Source organism: Monodelphis domestica, chromosome 4, assembly GCF_027887165.1.
Source record: "Monodelphis domestica isolate mMonDom1 chromosome 4, mMonDom1.pri, whole genome shotgun sequence".
NCBI classification, from domain to species: Eukaryota; Metazoa; Chordata; class Mammalia; order Didelphimorphia; family Didelphidae; genus Monodelphis; species Monodelphis domestica.
In genome coordinates this window covers 266,048,810-266,069,628 of record NC_077230.1, presented here as the reverse complement: position 1 = coordinate 266,069,628, position 20,819 = coordinate 266,048,810, and the positions used below count along the sequence as shown (strand labels likewise).

The 20,819-nt window shown below is 35.2% G+C and overlaps 1 protein-coding gene across 2 annotated transcripts in view; it reads left to right on the top strand.

The window, feature by feature from the left end:
* Positions 1-19,172, top strand: part of C4H11orf54 (chromosome 4 C11orf54 homolog) — a 36,777-nt gene extending 17,605 nt beyond the window's left edge. For both annotated transcript variants that reach the window (XM_007495007.3, XM_056794507.1), the window contains exons 3-9: positions 287-385; positions 7,110-7,183; positions 7,330-7,431; positions 9,121-9,297; positions 11,455-11,604; positions 14,164-14,280; positions 17,819-19,172. In XM_007495007.3, coding sequence (XP_007495069.1) covers positions 287-385; positions 7,110-7,183; positions 7,330-7,431; positions 9,121-9,297; positions 11,455-11,604; positions 14,164-14,280; positions 17,819-17,992 — 893 coding nt within the window. In that variant the 3' untranslated portion in view covers positions 17,993-19,172. The remainder of the gene's footprint in view (positions 1-286; positions 386-7,109; positions 7,184-7,329; positions 7,432-9,120; positions 9,298-11,454; positions 11,605-14,163; positions 14,281-17,818) is intronic.
* The last annotated feature ends 1,647 nt before the right edge of the window (positions 19,173-20,819 follow it).

The window sequence follows — 20,819 nt, the reverse complement described above, 5'->3', positions numbered from 1 at the left end:
TTTTGATTTTGGAATTTTATTCTGTATTAAATAATGGGATATGATTGTGCCTCTATGCAGTCTGGTTCTGAGTATATTGATCATTAATAAATTCTTTCTCTCCATTGAGTTTTTATAATGGTGATGACATTATAAAAAATGAAATTTCTAATTTAGAAAGAATTAAAAATTTTTATTCCTATAAGCTTAATGTGAAATATAATATACAGAATGTGTGCAGAAGATTTGACATATAGTTATTTGTTAAACTTGTTAAATTAATAACTTTTTCCTATCTACATGTTAGTTCTACAGAATGGACTTAAAAATAATTTTGCTGATGTCCAGGTCTCCGTAGTTGATTGCCCTGATCTGTCTAAGGAACCATATACATTTCCTGTTAAAGGTAATCCTTTCCTTTCATTGACTCAGTACTTTTTAGTCATCTTAATATTATATAACCAAGTCCATATTTATTTAAATAATTATCTTCATTTGGACCAGTATATTTCCCAACATCTTCCAATTATAAGACTTTTTTTTAATATTATGAACTTAAACATATATACAAAGAATAGGAATAGAGAATATGTAACTGAATCTATTACAGGTTGTTTTTTTAAAGTATCTTTTAAATTTAGCATGGTAATAACAACACTGATCTTTTTGTCTTTTTTCTTCTGCTTTCTTCCATGCATTTAAAAAATGTTTCACTGATGTGCTTTTCTTCATTTTCTTTTTATATATAGCTTTTAATATAGCTCAAGTAAAAAAGTCACTGTCACTACTCTTGTAATTCCCTCTCACTCTTCTTATCTAATCCCACAAATAAAAGTCATCCTTCATAACAAAGAAGTATAATCAGGCAAAATGTTCACATGTTGATTGTCTCTAAAATTGTATTCTAGTTCTGTACCTAGTACCTTTTTGCCTTTCCATCAAGAAGTGGGAAGAATGCTTAAGTCAAAATTCCACTGGAAATACGATTGGTTGTTGCATTAATCAGTGTTAAGTCTTTCAAAGTTGTTTTCCTTTGCCATAGTTTAGTCATCATATAAATTGTTCTCTTTTCTGTTTACTCTTTATTGAACTGGTCCCTTCCATCATTTCTTAAGGCACAATAATGTTCCTTTCCATTTCTATATATAATTTGTTCATCTAATCTGAAGATAATGGGCACCCACTTTCCAGTTCTTTCCTATTAAAAAAGTGCTATTATAAATAGTTTTTAACATATCAGTCTTTTCCTTCTTTGATCTCTGTGGAATATATACATAGTAGTGACAACATCATTAAGTCAAAACATATACTAGTTTAGTGATTTTTTTGGGCTATAGTTCCAAATGGCTTTCCAGAATGGTTGGATCAGTTCACAGTTCCACTTGGATTAATGTGTCTGTCTCTCACATCCTTTCCAACAATTGTCATTTGCCTTTTTTTTTTTATCTTTTGCCAACCTGACAGATATGAAGCAGAACTTCAGTTGTCTTAATTTGCATTTCTCTTATTTTCATTGATTTGGAAGATTTTTTTTCCTAATCGTTGTTGATAGTTTGTATTTATTCTTTTGAGAACTATTTTTTTCATTTCCTTTAACCAGTTATCTTTTGGGGAATGATGCTTGTTCCCCCACCATTCTCGTGGATCTCATCTGAACAGTCTCCAGCTTATGATCGTCTTTGAAATGTGGGGGCTGGGACTTAAAACAATGTTCCAGACCTGGCCCATCAAGGGCAGAGTCCAGAGGAGTATTCCCTTCTTGGAAGCCTCCCTTCATGCAGCAAAAGATCAGAAGAGCTGTTCGACTATTGGATCACAATGTTGACTCATACTGAGTTCAATTAAACTCAGTCCTTTTTCAGAAATACTAGAAAAGGGAAAGGAAAGGGAATGAGCATTTATATAGTGCCTACCATGTGCCATGCCCTATGCTAAGCACTTTTTGATAATATACTCATTAATCATGTTCATGAAGAGTTACTGTTTAAAGTACATGACTACATTTTTGCCTTTTAAATTTCATTTTATTAAATTCAGCCCAGTGTCCTAACCTGCTTTGAATCCCTGGCAGTGTGTTAGTTCTACTTAATGGTTTTGTGTCCTTGAAAATTTGTAAAGCATTAAAGGGATTAAGTTTATGGTTGGACTAAATATAAGAGAATGTTGTCACTGATTTTAAAAAACTAATGTAGCTCAAGTAAAAATGACTTTTTAGCCAGATTTATTTACAAAAAGAGAGGGAAAGAGTGAAAGTAGAAAAATGTAAAAGAGGATACAGAAGATATCTACCCTATCACACTAGATATTTGCTCTGGCCCCTGGCTCAACCCAGGCAGGGCTCATTAACCCTCAGCCAGAGAACTGTCAGCTGGAGGAACTGCCTCCTCCAAGATGGGGAGGCCTCTCTGGAAACTAATCTTTCCAGAAGCTAGGAAAGGAATCAGCTTTTCACTCACTCAAGCAGTGGCTTCAAAGGGAGAAGATCCAAGAGCAGTCTTGCCAGAATCCCAGGTCCTACATGCTCCAGATTCAGCCCAAAGACTTCCTGACAGGAAGTTTAGGTCCCTTTTTAAAGACCTTTTTTACATCACTTCCTGTCCCTTCCTTCACATTATGAGGACCAATTGCAATCTTTAAATTTTCTTAACACTGTCCAGGGGGTAGTCAGTCACTTCCGGAGGTATAAACCATTTTAGTAAGTGGTTTGTGAACCTCCCCTACTTAGTGTTTAAGTAGGATTGTCTTCACTTTTGGTTGATTAAATTTAAAAAGTTGGCAAAGGGAGAGTTAATTCTATCTTCATAGCATGCCACCTTTGCCTTATCAAAGTCATTAATTAAAATATTAATAAACAATGCAGGGTAAAATACAAATATCTGAAGTGCCCCCCTGGACACTTCCAAGTTAACATTGAAACCACACACTCACGTAGGTGAACATAGTCACACATTGCCTTCTAGATGTTTGTATAATTTTTATGCATTTTGAATACTTTTATACAAATTAGTCAATATAACTTCCTTTATTATCCAGTAGCAGAACTTGTATTACTTCACTGATATGTAACTTTAAATTGGTATATTGATTTTACTTATGATATTTCACAAGACACCTAGTATAAAACTGATAAAATGCCAAATGGCTATTAACTTGCTATTATGCTAATAGTAAGTTGAGATGTCTTTAAATATTGAGTTCCAAAAATGTGTTAGCAAGTAAATAAAACTGAATTCTACAATTTCTATAAGTTGACCTGAAAATATATTTTGACAGCAAACTTTTTCAAAGTATTAAACTATATTTGGGGGGTTTTTAATTTTAATATAGATTAGGTTTCAACAATGAGAATGAATGGGTTAAAAATACCATTTTAAAATTCATAATATTGGAAGTATGCCTATGTGCATTCTGTCAGCGTAGTTGAAATTTAAATGACAAGTTATAAAGGAATACTTGAAAGTATTAAAAAGAGTCATACTTAGACTTGGATCTGCAGATTAACAGTGAGCTGGGCTCAGAATCGAGTAAAAAGAAAAGTATGGGTTAGACTGCAAATGGAAAAGGATCGTGGATTTAGAATGTGGAGAGACCTCAGAGGCCATCTAACCACCTCATTTTACATGGAACAAGCTGAGGCATAGAGAAGTTAAGTGATTTTTCCAGGGTCACACAACTAATTGTCTGTCTGGGTAAGGTTTGAAACCAATTCTTTCTGATTCCCAAGTCCAGTGCCTTAAAACTCATCTTGAATGCCAATGGTTTTCCAGTGGTATTATATAATATTTAACTGTAATGTATATTTATATTGTATATAATACTGTATACAATTATAACTACAAATAGTTGAACACCACAATCTCTATTAAAATTTTGGGTAGTCCAAAGGGCAGTAGAAGTATGCTGTGATACAAAAACCGTACTACCTAGAGTCAGTACCTGCATTTAGTTACTGCTGTTTACTACCTGTGTAAACATTGGCAACCTTTTGAGGTTGGTGTGTCAAAATTCACCAAAAAAACAAGCATAACTAGGGTGGGGAGTCACTTTGAAAAAAACCCCATAATTTTGCAATATTTATAATTTAAATAACAAAAATATATCATTGTAATATATAACTATATTTAATAAACCAAAAACCAATTTTTTAACTTACCTTCTTAGTGACTTCTTTGTTCATCTGTCAGACAGTTTCTTTTATTGATCTTGATATTAAACTTGTGTGAGGTTCCGAGAACTAAGATAAGTGAGGGGGAAGGGGAATTCTTTAACTAACCTGCCTATTAGTGACTTTTTTGTTGCTGAATTTCATTGGCTAAATCTTTAATTGAAGGTTGATATTTTGTACACTTCAAAGTCCAAACAAGCACTACTAACTTTATCTGTCAATCTGTTTCTTTTGTTGGTTTTGATATTAACACTGAGAATAAGGTTATCACAAAAGGATGGGAGGGAAAAATTGTGTGTAAAGCCATTGCTATATTTTTCAGGGTGCTAAAAGTGTCTAGTAATCAGTTCTAGGCACTCCTCCATTGCAAGTGGGCCAGAGCCCTGCCCAGTCTTCTGCCTGCCTGGCTCCACCCCACTCCTCCCCAGTTGACTGGCCCAGGGGTGCCTTGAGGGAATTGGCTGCCAGCCGCCAGCCTGCCTGCCTAGGCACACTCATTCAGCACCCCCAAGAGAGCCCCACTGTCCCAGCTGCCTGGTACACATCACCCACCACTATCCTCCCCCCTCCCCGCCCCCATGGCCAGCTTGTGGAGCAGTCTCCCCACCCCAGGCCAGGGCATGGCCACAGCCATGGCTGGGGGCACAGGGCTTCTAGGCCCTGAGGCATGCTGAGCCCACATGTGGCCATGTGTCATCAAAAATAGCTATGCATGTCTATGGACCTCTGTGATCTTGTAAGGCATTTAACTTATTTATTCATTTAACAAACATTTAATAAGTGCTGTTGTGTGCCAGGCATGGTACTAAGCACTAGAAATACAACTAGAAGTTGAAACACAGGCAGTGAGAAGTTGCTGCTGTAGCTTCTTGAGCAGGGGAATGACATGGTCAATTGGGAAGTTGTGGGAAGGATTGATTGTGAGGGGAAGAAACTAGGTGCAAAGAAACAGGAGGTTACTAAAATAATTCAGGTGAGGGGAAATGATGGCCTGGATTAGCCTTGTGACTGAGTTGAGAGGAGTGAATGTGAAATATACTGTGGATAAAGGATTGGCAAGACAAACTGTCTTTGCTGTTATATGACTTTTTAAAAAAATTAGATTTTAATATCTTCTGATTTTATAATGCCTAGATTATTAATCTCCATCCCAGAGAATCATAAAAAACAAGTCAAATAAAACCCATCAGCACACTGCACAAATCTGATGTATAAGAAGAGAGGAATAAGAGGGTAAGATTGCAAGAGACAGGGGTTTAAAATCAGGTAACTCAAGGATGGAACTCAAAAGAAAGGGTTCCAAAAGGATTCTCAGGATAAAATAAAGATAGGACTTGAAGCCTGGAGCAGTGAACTTCCTATTAGAGTGAACTGTCTTTGGATCTGACAGTTGATGCCCTCGGATCAGCTTTCCAGCTTCCAGAATGAAATTTCCATCTATTCCCATCTATTTTGTTCCTGTTTTACTAGTGAAGATATCTTTCGTGACCTGTGTGAAAAGCCAGCCAGAAAGAGAGACTTGTACCTGTCTGTTCAAGGAAACCCTGTAGACTGAGGGCTGTGGGCCTTGGTTGACTGACATTCAGTCAACCCTTTTCCTCCATCGAACCTGAACTCTAAAGCCTTTTCCAAAGACTGTTTTGGGAGTGGCCATAATCAGGATAGCTAGATTTAGTATTTGGGGGATACAGACAGAGAGGTCAGGGTGCAGATAGCAGCAAGTTACTGAAGGCAGACTTCTACAAATCTCTTAGCTTGGAGGGTGAGGTATAGAGGTATTAGTGTTAGGGATTTTCCTTGTCCCTCCTTTCTATACTCAATCCTTAGTTATTCTATCATATTAAACCTTTTAATACACAATTACAGAAGTCAGATTGCGGTATTGGAGAGACCCAGGTCTGAGGCTGCCATTTTGGGCCCATGTTACCCTAAAAACTACATTTCCTAGGAGCCCACTGACTTCCTGTCATTACATACTTCCTGGAGACAGGGGATATTAGGCAGTGGGATTGCTAGTCCTGGGCCTTTTTGCTTCCTGTTGTGACCATGGTGGTGGTAAGCGGGTTTTTTGAACAGGCTGGTTAGCCATGGGCATGTGTTTTTTTTAAATTTTGTTACCTTTTTATGCCTTTATTTCTAAAGATCATTAATAAATCTCTTAAAATATAATATTTTTATTATTGCACATTAATTTTAAATTTTATACCTATCAGTCTGAGACAGAGACGGGTTGTTTACAACTTACCAGCATTAGAAGTGATATAATCCACTTCTTTCAGATGTTATGTTCAGTGTTCCACACCTATAGAGCACAATCTTTGGGAAGGAGCTTTAAGTAATATATTGCTCATATTTTTTCTCTGGATCCAAGAATTTTCTTTATACTTTCACATTTTGTTTCAATAATTTTGTGGTAGTTGTTCTTCCTACTTACATTGTTATTCTCATTGCATATGTTGTTTTCTTGGTTTTGTTTACCTCACTTTGTATTAGTTCAGGTAATTCTTTCCCTGCTTCTTTGTCTTCATCATATCTGTGGGTTCTTCTATCATATTAGTATCACATTGCAGTTACTGTACCTGACTCTCTCTAACCTTTGTACCTTCTCACAGTCTGTTCCTCATCCCTGGAATGCTTTCCCTCCTTATCACCACTTTGCAATTCTGCTCTCCCTTAAAGCTGAGGCTCAGGTAGAAAGTCCAATAGGTAGTGTTTCCTGTCTTTTTCTACAAATTTTGTTTTTGCTTATCTCTAAATATATTGTTCCTCACAGAGAATGAAAGCTTCTTAAGAAAAGGGATTATTTTATTTGGGTTTGTTTTCCTCATCACTTAGTACAAGAACTGTTGTGTGGGAGGCATTTAATAATAAGTGCTTGGTGAATTGAATTGAATGACACTTTGGTATAAACAGAAAGAAATAATAAGTTTGGTCTAGTTCTAAAAAATAACCTATCTGTTTACAGGAATCTGTGGGAAACCGAGAATTGCAGAAGTAGGTGGGGTTCCTTACCTCATGCCTCTTGTGAATCGAGAAAAGGTGATTATTTTGCATTTATACACAAATGTTGTACATGTCAAGATTATTGAGCACAGGGATGGGATGTGTCATGGAAAGAAAGATTGGAAGTTAACTGGGAATTCTAAGAAAAGTATAATTAATATTATTATTTGTGCTTTTCCTAGGTTTATGATATGAATACTGTTGCAAAGCAAATTGATCTTCCTGGGGCTTTTATTCTTGGAGCAGGAGCAGCCCCATTTCAGACTCTTGGGATCAATGCTGAGGTTCTCTCCTATGTTAACTTGTCTCGGTGCTATAGTATTTTGGTTGCTTTTATCTCTGCTGCCTCAAAGAAAGCTACATCAGAATGACATTGTGTATGTGAAATTAGCTGTAAGATGTTTAGTGTTCCATAGCTATGTTGTGTCATACAATTGAGGTGTCTCTGGCCTTCAGTTTTAGAAACTCACAGGCTGTATGTTTATAAATGAGTCCAAGGGCTTGTTTTGATTTGGTACCTGAGGTTCTGACTACTACTTTCATATTGTAAAAAATTATTCTTAAGAAACTTAAGTTGATTCTTTGCTCATGCCTGGAAATAATTCTTCCTCCTTCCTTGCATTTTGCTCCCAAGCACCTTTGGATTAGGAAATGTTATAGGGCACAAATGTTTTAAGCTATTCCCAAAGGGGGTAATATTTGTTTACTACTGAGAAGTATATCCTGTCCATTGTTGTATTTTAGAGAAAAAACACCTAGATTTTGAAGTCTGAGGGCATGAATTCTAGTCCTGGTTCTGCTATTTATTCACAGTATAGAAATCACAATACCTTAATTTCCTCATCTGTGAAAGGAGGGTGATATTTTTACAGCCTTCCCCCAAAAGGAATGTTGGAAAAAAATCAAATGAGATGATGTATGTAAAGTGTTGATTACTATAAAACATTACAGATATATTAATGGTAACCATTTTATTGTCATTGAGATTCATACATTTTTGCTATGACATTAATATCAACTGTGTGTATTTCTCATATTTCTCAACCCTTCTTGGCTTTGTTGTGATTCTTAGGTAGCTTCTCTCTAATGTATATTTTTTTCCCAACCCATTCTAGATATGAATATTAAGGATTTATTAAGTTTCTCTTTTAAATCTAAGTGTAGAATTTTGACCTTGTGCTTAAAAAATATAAAAATGCTCTAGAAATAGACTTTTAAAAGAGGAAACTACACATGTAATAAGACAAAGGGATTACTTACACTAAAGATCCTAATATTGATCTATATTCAAATAGGATTTTTATTAGCATTAGTTTATCACACTACTTTTCATGATTTATTAAAAATTAAATATTTCAATTAATTATATAGGCTAGCTGAGTGGTGATGAACCTATGGCATGGGTGCCAAAAAGGGTATGCAGAACCCTCTCTACGTAAAGGATAATTTTAGCATTGTGACCTAAAATACACCTGCCTTCCCCACCAGAGTTTGTTACTAGAAAGCCAGAGGGACTCAGGGTGAAGCCATTCCTTTCCCCCTGTTCATATGCCTCAGGACATTCCTCACCTCCCTCACCCCTCTGCCCAGAAGCCTGATGGGAACACTTCCTCCCTCCCCTGTCTGGGGTAAGGGGGGGATGGGAATGGGGTGAGGGGGGTGGGTGCAGCACTTGGTCTTTGGGTAGACAAGCATGGCACTCAGTCTGGGGGGTGAGGGCGTGGCCTGGTTCTCTCTCTCATAGGTTCACCATCACTGAGCTAGGGCCTTTCTGCCTTTTGGGTCTTCAAATTGAATTATTTGTGTTGTCTTTATAGCTGTAATGTGCTATATAAACGTAAGCTGCTATTATTGTTATTATTTATGTCAGTATATTTCCAATATAGTGGCATCAACATTGTCCTGGTATAAAAGCATTTTTCTTCAGTAGAAATACAGGAATTGAATAATAAATTTTTGTGTATTCTTCTCAGTTTATGCCAATTGTCCAGACTGAAAGTGATCACAAGCCTGCTGTGAATGGAAGCTACTTTGCCCAGATTAACCCTGCAGATGGAGGGTACCTGCTAGAGAAATATAGTGGGAAATACAATGACTTTGGATTTGCCTTACTGGCTAATCTCTTTGCTAGTGAAGGCCAGCCTGGCAAGGTAACTACTCAGAAAAGGACAGTATTTTCATTGCTAATAAAAAGCCCTGAACTTAACTTTTTATTGTTCCAAACTTTTTCATTAGTATTTGAAGGTGCCCAGAAAATGGAAAAGTTACAAAAATGAGGTCTCATAAAATACATAATATTCCTGAGTTGTAGGATAATACTATATTTAGAGAGGAAGTCTTTGACTTTAAAAATAAGGATTATACTTGCTGCACAGCACCTGTTTTTCCTTTGATACTAAAGGCCAACAGGACATTAATTTGAGAGATATAATTAGATCTTTAGAACCAAACCAAACTACTAAGAAAAGTATTATTCAGCTACTATTTTTTTTTGGTAGCTTGATAGCCATTCATTTATTTGCCAATTATCACTCACTAGTATTACTGGAGAAGTAACAAAGCACTGTGTCATAGAGAAAACTTAGGAAAACTAAGGTCACCACCATCTTCACTTCCTGTCAGTATCCAGAAAGTAGGCTTCAACATTGTAGTAGTTGAATAGAATATCAGATAGCTTGAAAAGTTGGGGAAATGTGGGACTAGAGATTTTAGAGCTAGGTCAGAATTCACTTATCCCACTTAGGTTCACTTAAGTACAAAGTGTCTGCTTATTCCAATATGTCTTGGATCATTTGGGGTAACCATCTCTTCAATTCTTGGCTAAATCCTCATCTGAAAAATATCTCTTCCTATTAGACCATATCATAGATACAGAGATACAGCAATCCAGTAGCAAAAGCATTTAAATAATATAAATAACAAAAGGGGAATCAGTAAAATATTCTCTGTATGCACACACATATCTCTGACTCCCCAACTTTATGGTAGAGGACAGTCATTTTGCAACTCCTACTTTCTGTAGTAGATGCTCAAAAGTACATTGATGGAGGGACAGCTAGGTGGCTCAGTGAATTGAGAGCTTAGTGCAGAGATGGAAAATCCTGGGTTCAAATCTGGCCTCAGGCATTTTCTAGCTGTGTGACCCTAGACAAGTAACTTGACCCCCCCCCTCCCCTTGCCTAGTCCTTACCACTCTTCTTCTATATTCTTCTGCCTTAGAACCAATATTCTAAAATGGAAGGTAAGTCAAGTGACTTGCCCAGGGTCACACAGCTAGGAAGTGTCTGAGGCCAGATTTGAACCTAGGACCTTCCTTCTGTAGGCCTGGCTCTCAATCCACTAAGCCACCCAGCTGCTCCCTTACTTCTCTTTTTAGAGATAAGGATTCTAAGGCTATAAAGCTACTTAACTTCTATTGGCCTCAGTTTCCTCATCTGTAAAAAAGAGGCATGATAACTGCTGCTTTATTTGGCTCTGTTTTCTCTTTTTTCTCTGACTGCAGCTTGGCCTCTACTGCTGTAGTGTTTGCAAAGCCATTGATGGCCATTGTGATCTCCTTCCATCTTTAATTGTACTCCCCTTCCCCCAATCAAAGTCTCATCCAAGTGGTATCATAGTACTACTAACTTGAAATAGATCAAATATTGTGGGAGACATAATCCAGATGGGACATATCTTTATATCATTTTTTAAAAATCAGATTGGGTATACACTCGACTATATTAAACTACATAATATTTCATTCTCTAATACTCATGATTATAATCATGTCATTTATGATGCTGTCACCATTCTAATAATTTATTTATTTATTTATTTGTTTATTTATTTATTTATTTATTTATTTATTTATTAGACTCTTACCTTCTGTCTTGGAGTCAATACTGTGTATTGGCTCCAAGGCAGAAGAGTGGTAAAGGCTAGGCAATGGGGGTCAAGTGACTTGCCCAGGGTCACACAGCTGGGAAGTGTCTGAGACCAGATTTGAACCTAGGACCTCCCATCTCTAGGCCTGGCTCTCAATCCACTGAGATACCCAGCTGCCCCCTCTAATAATTTATTTTTAAGCTGTATATATATATGAAATTATACCATAGTATAAATATACTATGAAAATAGTTTTTGTTTGTACCATGTCTGCTTCTAAAGATAAACTGGTCAAACTATAATAGTTGAGACCAACTATAGATAGCTAACATAAATATAACTTGATTTTTCATTTTGTTTATGAACTTATAGCTTGTGACAATGTGTGTATATTCATGTACTATATATATATGTGTGTGTATATATATATATATATATAGGTCATTGAAGTAAAAGCCAAAGGAAGAACTGGAAAGTACAATTTTGTGACTTGTATGAGACAAACTCTTGAAAAGCATTATGGAGATAAACCTGTAGGGATGGGAGGCACATTTGTTGTTCAAAAAGGAAAAGTAAAGATTCATATCATGGTAAGATTTTCTTCCTTTTATTGTTGTGGTTTTGTTTTATTTTCTAATTCAAAACACTTTTGAGGTTCTCTAATGTTTACTTTACAAATCTTGGGAAGGCTCCGCCAACCAAGCTTATATTTTCTAAATTTCATTAATGATAATGATAAATTCTACCATTGTGAACTAATAGATTCATTTTCCCAAAAGTTGATTATCTGATTGTGGGTTTTAAAATTAATAATCAATAACTAAATATTATATTTTATAAAGTTTTATGAATAATAACTAAAACAAAAGAACTGTCTGACTTCAACCTGATCGCAGGTCCAAGAGAGGAAGAGAGAGGAATTACAGCCACTTAAATACAATCACATTAAACATGGGGATTCAGGAAAATGGAGTTTTGGGAAAAACAAAGGGATTTCTGGGAGATGAAGTCCAAAGGCTCAAAAATCTCCATTTATACATGATTATTATCATAAAAAAAGCCTAATAATTTATAGCACAAAATTTATTAGTGTTTGTGTTTAGGAGGTACAAAGGATTGCTTTGCCGGTAATCTTTCATCAGTAGAGATAAAAAGTCAAAGACTAACAAGGACTCTTTTCTGTAATGCATTAAAGTGGCTGGGGGAATACAATGGATAAAGTTTTGGACTTGGATTCAGGAAAAGTGAATTTAAGTCCTCTCTCATAGCTGTTTGACTCTGAACAAATTATTTAAATTTTCTCAGCCTTAGTATGATAAAATGGGGATATTAATAGGCCCTACTTCATAGGTCATTCTGAGCACCAAACAATATAACATATAGAAAATTGTTTGTAAACTCCAAAATAAAAATACTAGCTATTATTAGTATTATTCATTGCATACTTTCATCACAAAAAACCCTATTAAGTAGGGAGTTCAAACATTGTTATCCCCATTTTTATTGATGAGAAAGCTAGAAATCAAGAAAGGACAAGTGATTTCACTGTGGTCGTATTCAGAATCATAAGGACAACCTTGAGTCTATGTAGAGCTGAGATCACATACTGGTTCTATAATATAGTAGATTTTTATATATTGTGTTCCTTCACACTAGCAAGTAAGCTTAGTGAAGGCATTTGCTGTTTTTACTTTTTCTTTATATCCCTTGTTTTAAGCATAGTGTCTGGCCCCAAATCATCACTTAAAAAAAACCTTATTGAGGGGGACAGCTAGGTGGCTTAGTGGATTGAGAGCCAGGTTTAGAGATGGGAGGCTCTAAGTTCAAATCTAGCCTCAGACACTTCCAGGCTATGGGACCCTGGGCAAGTCACTTAATCACCTTTACTTAATCCATACCATTCTTCTGCCTTGGAAACAATACATAGTACTGATTCTAAGACAGAATGTTAGAATTTTTTTTTTTAAACCCTTACCTTCTGTCTTAGAGTCAATACTGTGTATTAGCTCTAAGGCAGAAGAGTGTTAAGGACTAGGAAATGGGGGTCAAGTGACTTGCCCAGGGTCACACATCTGGGAAGTGTCTGAGGCCAGATTTGAACCTAGGACCTCCCTTCTCTAGGCCTGGCTCTCAATCCACCACCCAGCTGCCCCCTAGAATTTTTTAAAAAATTAAAAAATAAAATAAAGTAAGGGTGAATTTAGGAGGTGGGAAAGAATAACAGAAGATGAACTATAATAATACATACATTTATTCAAAATATGCCCACAAAACCATGAGAAAGGTCCTCTTCATCTGATGCATTACAACTAGAAGGGACCTCAAAGGTCATGTCGTCCACCTCCCTCATTTCACAGATAAAGAAAATGAAACTCATGCAGATTAAGTGGCTTGTTCAAGTTTACACAAACAAGTAGTGTCTGAAATGGGATTTCAACCTAGTTCTTGCTGACTACAGGGCCAGTGCTTGTTCTGCTATATTATAGGGCAATTTGTTTTCCCTCTGTATTTCCACCTTCTGACTTCTCTGGCTTCCTTCAAGGCTCACTCTTAAATCTCACCTATAAGAAGCCTTTCCTAATCCTCCTTAATGTATAAATGGAGATTTTGAGCCTTTGGACCATTTTCCTACATCCCCACATTTTGTGTGATTGTATTTAAGGGGCTGTAATTCCTCTCTCTTCCTCTCTTGGACCTGCGATCAGGTTGAAGTCAGACAGTTCTTTTGTTTTAGTTATTATTCATAAAACTTTATAAAATATAATATATAGTTATTGATTATTAATTTTAAACCCACATTTATTATAGTGTCTTCCCATTATTGATTATCTCCAATTTATCCTGCATATAACTTGTTTGTATATAGGTGCTTGTATGTTTTATTTCCCATTAAACTGAGCTTCTTAACTATCTTTTCAACTAGGTGGTACAGTGGACAAAGCTTTTCTGTGTTTCCCCATACTTAGCATGATTCCTGGTACAGAGTAGGCATTTAATAAATGTTTATTGACTGACTGTCAGACTGGCTAAACCCCTTGCAGTTATAGAATAGTAAAGGGAAAAAAACATGATTTTGAAGATTATAGGGGAAACTTTAGGAAACCAGCAATAACATTTAGAATGTTTATATTCTTCTTCTTTTGTTTTAGCCCCCAGAATTTTCTTCTTGCCCACTGAACTCTGATGAAGATGTGAATAATTGGTTGCATTTTTTTGAAATCAAGGCTCCTTTGGTTTGTCAGCCAGTTTTTGTTTCTCGAGACCCGGTAAGTTTATCTTTTTTTTTTTAATATAATTTAACCAGAATTGTGACAAGTGATTTGCTTCATAGGTTTGTGTGGCCAAACAATTTTATCACCTGGTGTCCAGCCCAATGAGCTTCTTTGTATTTAAGCTATTCTTCAGGAAGCAGATATAATTTGTCACTTTAAAAGAATGGGAAGATCTTAAAATATATTAGGGCACAGAAAAGGAGCCAATTTGAAAGAAAGAGAAAATGCAAGATATTTAACAAATTTGCAAAAAACTTAGAGCCCCTAAAATGCTAACTTTAAATTTTGCATAATAAATATACATTCCTCCCAAAAGGTTATACTTCGAGAATGCCAGGTCAGAGAGGCAGCTAGGTTGCTCAGTGGATAGAGAGCCAGGCATGAGGTCCTGGATCCAAATCTGGCCTCTGACACTTCCTAGCTGTGTGACCTTGGACAAATCACTTAGCCCTGATTGTCCAGACCTTACCATCTTTCTGTGTTGGAACTGATCTTCGAGTATCAATTATAATACAGAAAGTAAGAATTAAAAAAAATTGGGGGGGGGGTCACTGCCATCTCATGATAGATATCAGAGTATGACTTTTTGGATTTAACTAAGTAAACAAAGAAAATGCAGAGATCCTCAGTTCTTTGTGGCCCCCTTCCTTTAGGGCCAAGACCAAGTAATTGAAAAAGATAGAGGATGCTAAGAATTGCACAATTCTTAGACTGTGAACATTAATTTAACTTGTGGTATTCTGAATGTAAGATTCTTGTCCAGAGACCAGAATAGATACTACTAGATACTGAATTATTCCAATAGTGAAATTCTTGCTATAAATGAAAACAGAAGACAAGAAAGTTGCAGCCTAATGTTATAATGACTCACAGATTCTCTTTGTAAAAGCAAATGGAGTTAGCTGAGTTGGTTTTTATTAGTCTAAAAACAAGAAAAATCTTTTCACATAACACTTGATCATCTAAAAACACTACAGTGTTATAGTGAGCATTTGTAAAAAGCATGAAGATTATTGTGCCTTATGTGCCAACATTTGTTGCAAAAGATGAGGAGGAAAAACTCTATGAAGAACTTAATAATACACTCCAAATTAAGTAACATATACTCAAAAAGTGTCCATAGTGGGAAAAAGTGAGAAATGTGTTGGACTATTTAGCTAAACAGTTTAAAAAAGAAAAAGAAGCCAAAGACTTGTGTATTTTATAGAAAACTCACACTGACATGGCATCAAATACTATTACCAAAAAAATAATAAAGTTTATCACATTGTAAGAAGCTAGTAACAACTGGTTACTAATGCTGGACTTATTTCCAAATCAGCTTTCTTATGTTTACCAAACATGAAATTATTTGATCAAAACCAAAATCAATGCCAAATTGGAATAAAAATCAGAAGAAATGGATGTAATTAAACCAAGTCCAAACAGTTAAAAAATGGGGAAACTGCCAGGATTATTTTAACAAGTTGTCTTCTACATCACTGATGAGTGAAACCACCAAATTGGACTTAATATTTGAGTTTCTAATGATGAAGTAAAAAATGGCACTAAAGAATATAAAACTGGAAAGGGACTTCTAGGTTAAACCATATATATGTAGCGAGCATATCTGTGTTAGAGGCACCACATTTCTGATGATATTGAAGGGTTCTCACCCTTGGAAAAGATTATGGACATTACTACTATTAAACTTAACTACTACCTTTTATCTACTTAGCTACTGACATCTATACCTGCTTTAGTTCTAGTGTCTACAAAATCTTGATGAAATCAGTGCACAAATATAAATGGGCAAACTTGCTGAAATGAGTTATGATAAGGGAACAAAGCTGGCTTTTGCAAATAATATGTAATAGTACATTGTATCTTTATAGTCATATAATTGAATAAGATGTGCAAAGAATATAATAACATTATACTTATTGTTGGCTGTTTTTAAAACATAGTTAACATCTACATAATGTCTTAAGGTTTGCAAAGTACTTAACATATCATACCTCACTTGAACATTGATGATATAATGCACTGGATTCGGTAGAGCAAAGTGCTTTAAAAATTTTCTTCTATTAAGGTATTTTTCCCGTATATGTCAAAAGCATACAGAATTCTTTGGAAGATGTAATAAGAGATAAGGTTGCTCAGCCCTCTGATTTATTCATATAAAGTAAGACATAAAACTAAGGGACACCCTTATCAAAAAGTGTCATAATCACTAATGATGTTCAATTCAAGAAGCAATTTCCCATAGATAGTGAGGGTCCTCCAGATGTTTCTGTCTTCAAATAACAGCCTGTTGGTGGCATTAAATTAAATCATTGCAGAGCCACCTGCATTTTCATTCAAAAAACTTCACTCTTAATATATACATACAGGGAAATCTAAGTAGATGGAGTTAGTCTGCTTATTGACTAGGCTGATATGCAGTTGGATGGACAATTCCATCGTTTTAAGATGGGTAATAAACTATACTCGCAATTGATTATTAGGAGAATGGGCTTGATTTCATTTGTAATATTAAATAGGGCTTTTAATGCTTCTCTTTGAATCAAAGGCTTATTCTTTTATACATCAGTATTCACCCATTGGTACCATATGAAAGTGAAACATGATCACGGACTCCAAATAATTAAAGGTAAAAGTTACCCAGAGAGCAAAAGACATACATGTAGTAGCCATGACTAAGCTACTCCACACTACCAGTGAAAATTTATGTAAGAGAATCAACATTAAAGATAATATTAAAGAACTGTGAAAAAGAATGACTAGAAAAGGATTCTAGAAGATCAAGTTAAGATGAAGCTTCATATAACTAACTAATGGATAGTCTATATGTTCTGTTTGTACACTTACAATGTCAGCAGATTTAGAGGAAGTCTCCAAACACATTAGGTGGACTTTCTGTGAAGGATTTATTGGATGACATGGACAGGAATTATATTGGATGAATTGGATAGGCTGTGATTTGGTACTATTGGAAGGATTATTCCCTTTGATGAAATCACAGATCTATTGAAGTATCAAAATAAATGACAGGAATTTATTTATAAGACATTTCAGTTTTTAACTTGGGTCATATTGTCATTAAATTTATGTAAATGTAGCTTTGAAGAAATTATTAAAGACTTTTAAGAGATGAGAAATTAAGTCTCAGAAAAATGGAAATAGACTTTGGATCTGCTCTTCTAGTCCATTTCACTAGTGAAAGGAAGTTCTTAGCATTTGGTAAAATGTTCATTAACCACTCTATAATGAATTGGCTGGTGGTTTTTATTCTTTTTGTAAGAACAAATTCACCCACTTCAGATAAGTTTACAGTGGTTTTTCTGAGAAAAATTTGCCCTCTTCTACACTGATTTTCCCATCTAGTTGAATTAAAAAAAAAAAACAGCTTTCTTTTATTAAAGAACTAAAGTAGTCTTCTATTGAAAGGTTCCTTCAAGTATACAAAAATTAGCATTGTGATCTTTTGCCTTTATATTCTGTACAAAAATGTGTTATAATTAAAATTTTAATATGTGGTTTGTCTTTCTAGGGGTTTGATTTACGATTAGAGCATACACACTGTTTTAGTCATCATGGAGAAGGAGGACACTATCATTATGACACCACTCCAGATACAGTGGAGTATCTTGGGTATTTCCTACCTGCTGAGGTTCTCTATCGAATTGATAAACCAAAGGACACCCATACATTTGGGCGAGATTAATTCAATCAGGAAATATTTTGCTGAGGCAGGGGAATGAATTATGCTTTAAAATGTACAAATTTTTAAGTTTATAAATAGTGTTGCTCTGTAATGCAATCCAACAAAAAATGACCCAGGAGCAACTCCTTTCTACTGTGTAATGATAGGATATAATGATCTCTTTTGTTTTAATATTTAACTTCCATTAAATACTCCTCCATTTTAGCAAAATTAAAAGAGGAAAAAATTTGTGGTTGGGAAATTCAGTTGCTTTTTGTTAAAGTGATTAATATGCTTGTAACCTTATTTAGGGTATACATCAGGAATCATGTGACTTCTTGTCTAAGAATGATATAAAATATTGTATCTCAAAAAATGGTTTCATATCTATTATCTCATTTAATTCTGTTTATTAAATTAAATATTTCTAGGTATTAGAAATCAAATGCCTCCATTATAATACCTTGAATATAATAGGCGCATAGTAAATGTTTATTGTATTGCATTGAGAATTAAGTTCTTTTAAAGAAATATAATATAGGGCACACCAGAATTTTTTTTTACTTCCAAGAGAGGCTCATGCAGTCTCTCAAAACTGCTTTCTATTTGACATTCATAACCAGCAACTCCTATGTTCACTGAGAATCTAAGTGTGTTTGTTTTCATTTAGAAAGCAATTCTGTGAATGTTTGCAAAAAGAGGGGGGGAGAAAATACAAACAGAATACTGAAATGTTAAAAGTTTATTTTACAAATATAAACTTTGCCAAACTAAATTGCCAAGTAATTTTAATTTAATTCCATAAATATATCTTAAGATTTTCCTTTGTGTCAGGTTCTGAGGTAAGCACTGAGAATATAAAGACACAGAGCAATTCCTGCCTTCTATAAATTTATTGTTTTCTCCAGTGGGGTAGAACACAATCATTGGTCTTTGATGGCTGCAATTGTACTCTGCTGCATTTCTTCCAAAATCCAAAATTAACCAAAGAATTTTACTCTGATTTGACAAATTATTTAGCATTATTCAGCTATAGCCTCTAACATGATCATAAGTACCTAGTAGATAATTCTACATAGTAGATACTTTGTGATTTTAATTTGTTCAGTTTCATAATCCTTACTGTGTCTAATGGTTATAAATTCTTGAATAAGATAATCTATATTTGAAACACAACAAATAAAATATTTTAAATCAGCAATGTATCTTTTTCATTTGTTAGTTTTCACTTCAGTAAAATTATTATTCTCCAAGAAGTATTTTCTCATCTACATTTCAGTAAATTCAGAGTTAAGCCAAACAGCAATTTGGGGTCCTTTAAGTTTTTAGCAAATTTGTAAATCATTCTGTATTGTTAAATTTATGATTGGACTGAATATATTTAATTAGTCATCAGGGAATAATTACTAAATCCCCAAAATGAATTACTAAAGTCAGAATGGAATTTATGATAATTTATTTTACAATAGAGGGAAGATATTAAGGAAGAGAAAAGAAGAGAGAGAGAGAGAAAGTGTCTCTCTACTCCAAGTGTGTCTCTCCACTCCAAGTATGTCTCTTCACTCCAAGTGTGTCTGTGTATATCTCTGTTTCCACTTTTAAAGACCTTTTTCTCTTGCATCACTTCCCCTAAATTTTTACATCTACCAATCACAGCTGACGCTCCACTCCAGGACTGCCTACTCTTTCACACATGGGTCACAGACCTCCCATTCAATGTATGAAATGGGTGTTCATACCTTTTTGTGGTTAAAATCCAAAATGGGTAGATCTCCATACTCAATTTTAAGTTTTGTGCTTACATTTTTGGGGATTAAAACCTAAAAATAGACAGGGAATTACAATTTAATCTTCACAATCAAGGAAGAGCTAAGTACCTTCATTGTTAAAATCAGGGGAGAGCCAAATCCAATCTTCATAGTATTTTCTCTCTTTCTCTTCCATTTCCTTTTTGTATCTCCTAATATATTCCTAAGTGTCTGTATCTCTTAAGGGAAAAAAGTTCCTTAATCTGGTCATCCTCTTTTCAGGGTTTCATAGCCATTTTTATTTTAAGATCCTCTGACACTGTGCCACACAAATCCTTTGACCATTTCTCAGTTCTGTAAAGGGTGAAATTATGGATGAGACTGAATATATAATTAATTTAGGTCACCAAGAATTTTATTTATAAAAATCCTAATGAAAAACCCAAATAATAAAATACCCAAGTCAGCTCCCAAATTTTATGGTGATTTAATTGATATAGTGGAGAAGATTAAGAAGAAGGGAAAAGGAAAGGGAGAAGGATTTCTCCCCCCGCCTGGCTGATACTGGGTGGGAAGATTAGAAGATCTAGAAAGTAAGAGTTTGGAGTGTGAAGGAGGAAGGAATCTGAACTCCAAAAGGGGCTCAGCTGAGATGCCTAAACCTGAATCAGGTCAAGAACAAAACTCACTGCCAAAACCCAGACAAATAACTGCCACTACTCCCAAGATGTCGAAATGCCTAGCATGCTGCCAGCCAGAGTCACCTCTCCAGGGAAAGTGGAAGGGACAGTAAGTGATGTGCCTTATATGGACGTTTTTATATCACTTTTCTGCAAATCATATGTACCAATGAGGACTTAGCTTGACTTAGGACAGCCCAGAGGTCTGTCCTTTTTTCTGCATATATCTGTTGAAGGCCATTCCTTAGATAATTAAATCTTGAGTTTGATGCACCTTCAAAATCTTGTTAAACTAAGAAGGGAGGAGAAATGTAGAGTTTCCAAGACCTGACTCTGTTATTCCAAGTATCTCTATTGTTATTGATCAGGAAATAGCTAAATCAAATCTTCTAAAGAATGGTCTGATTAGGGTGTAATAGT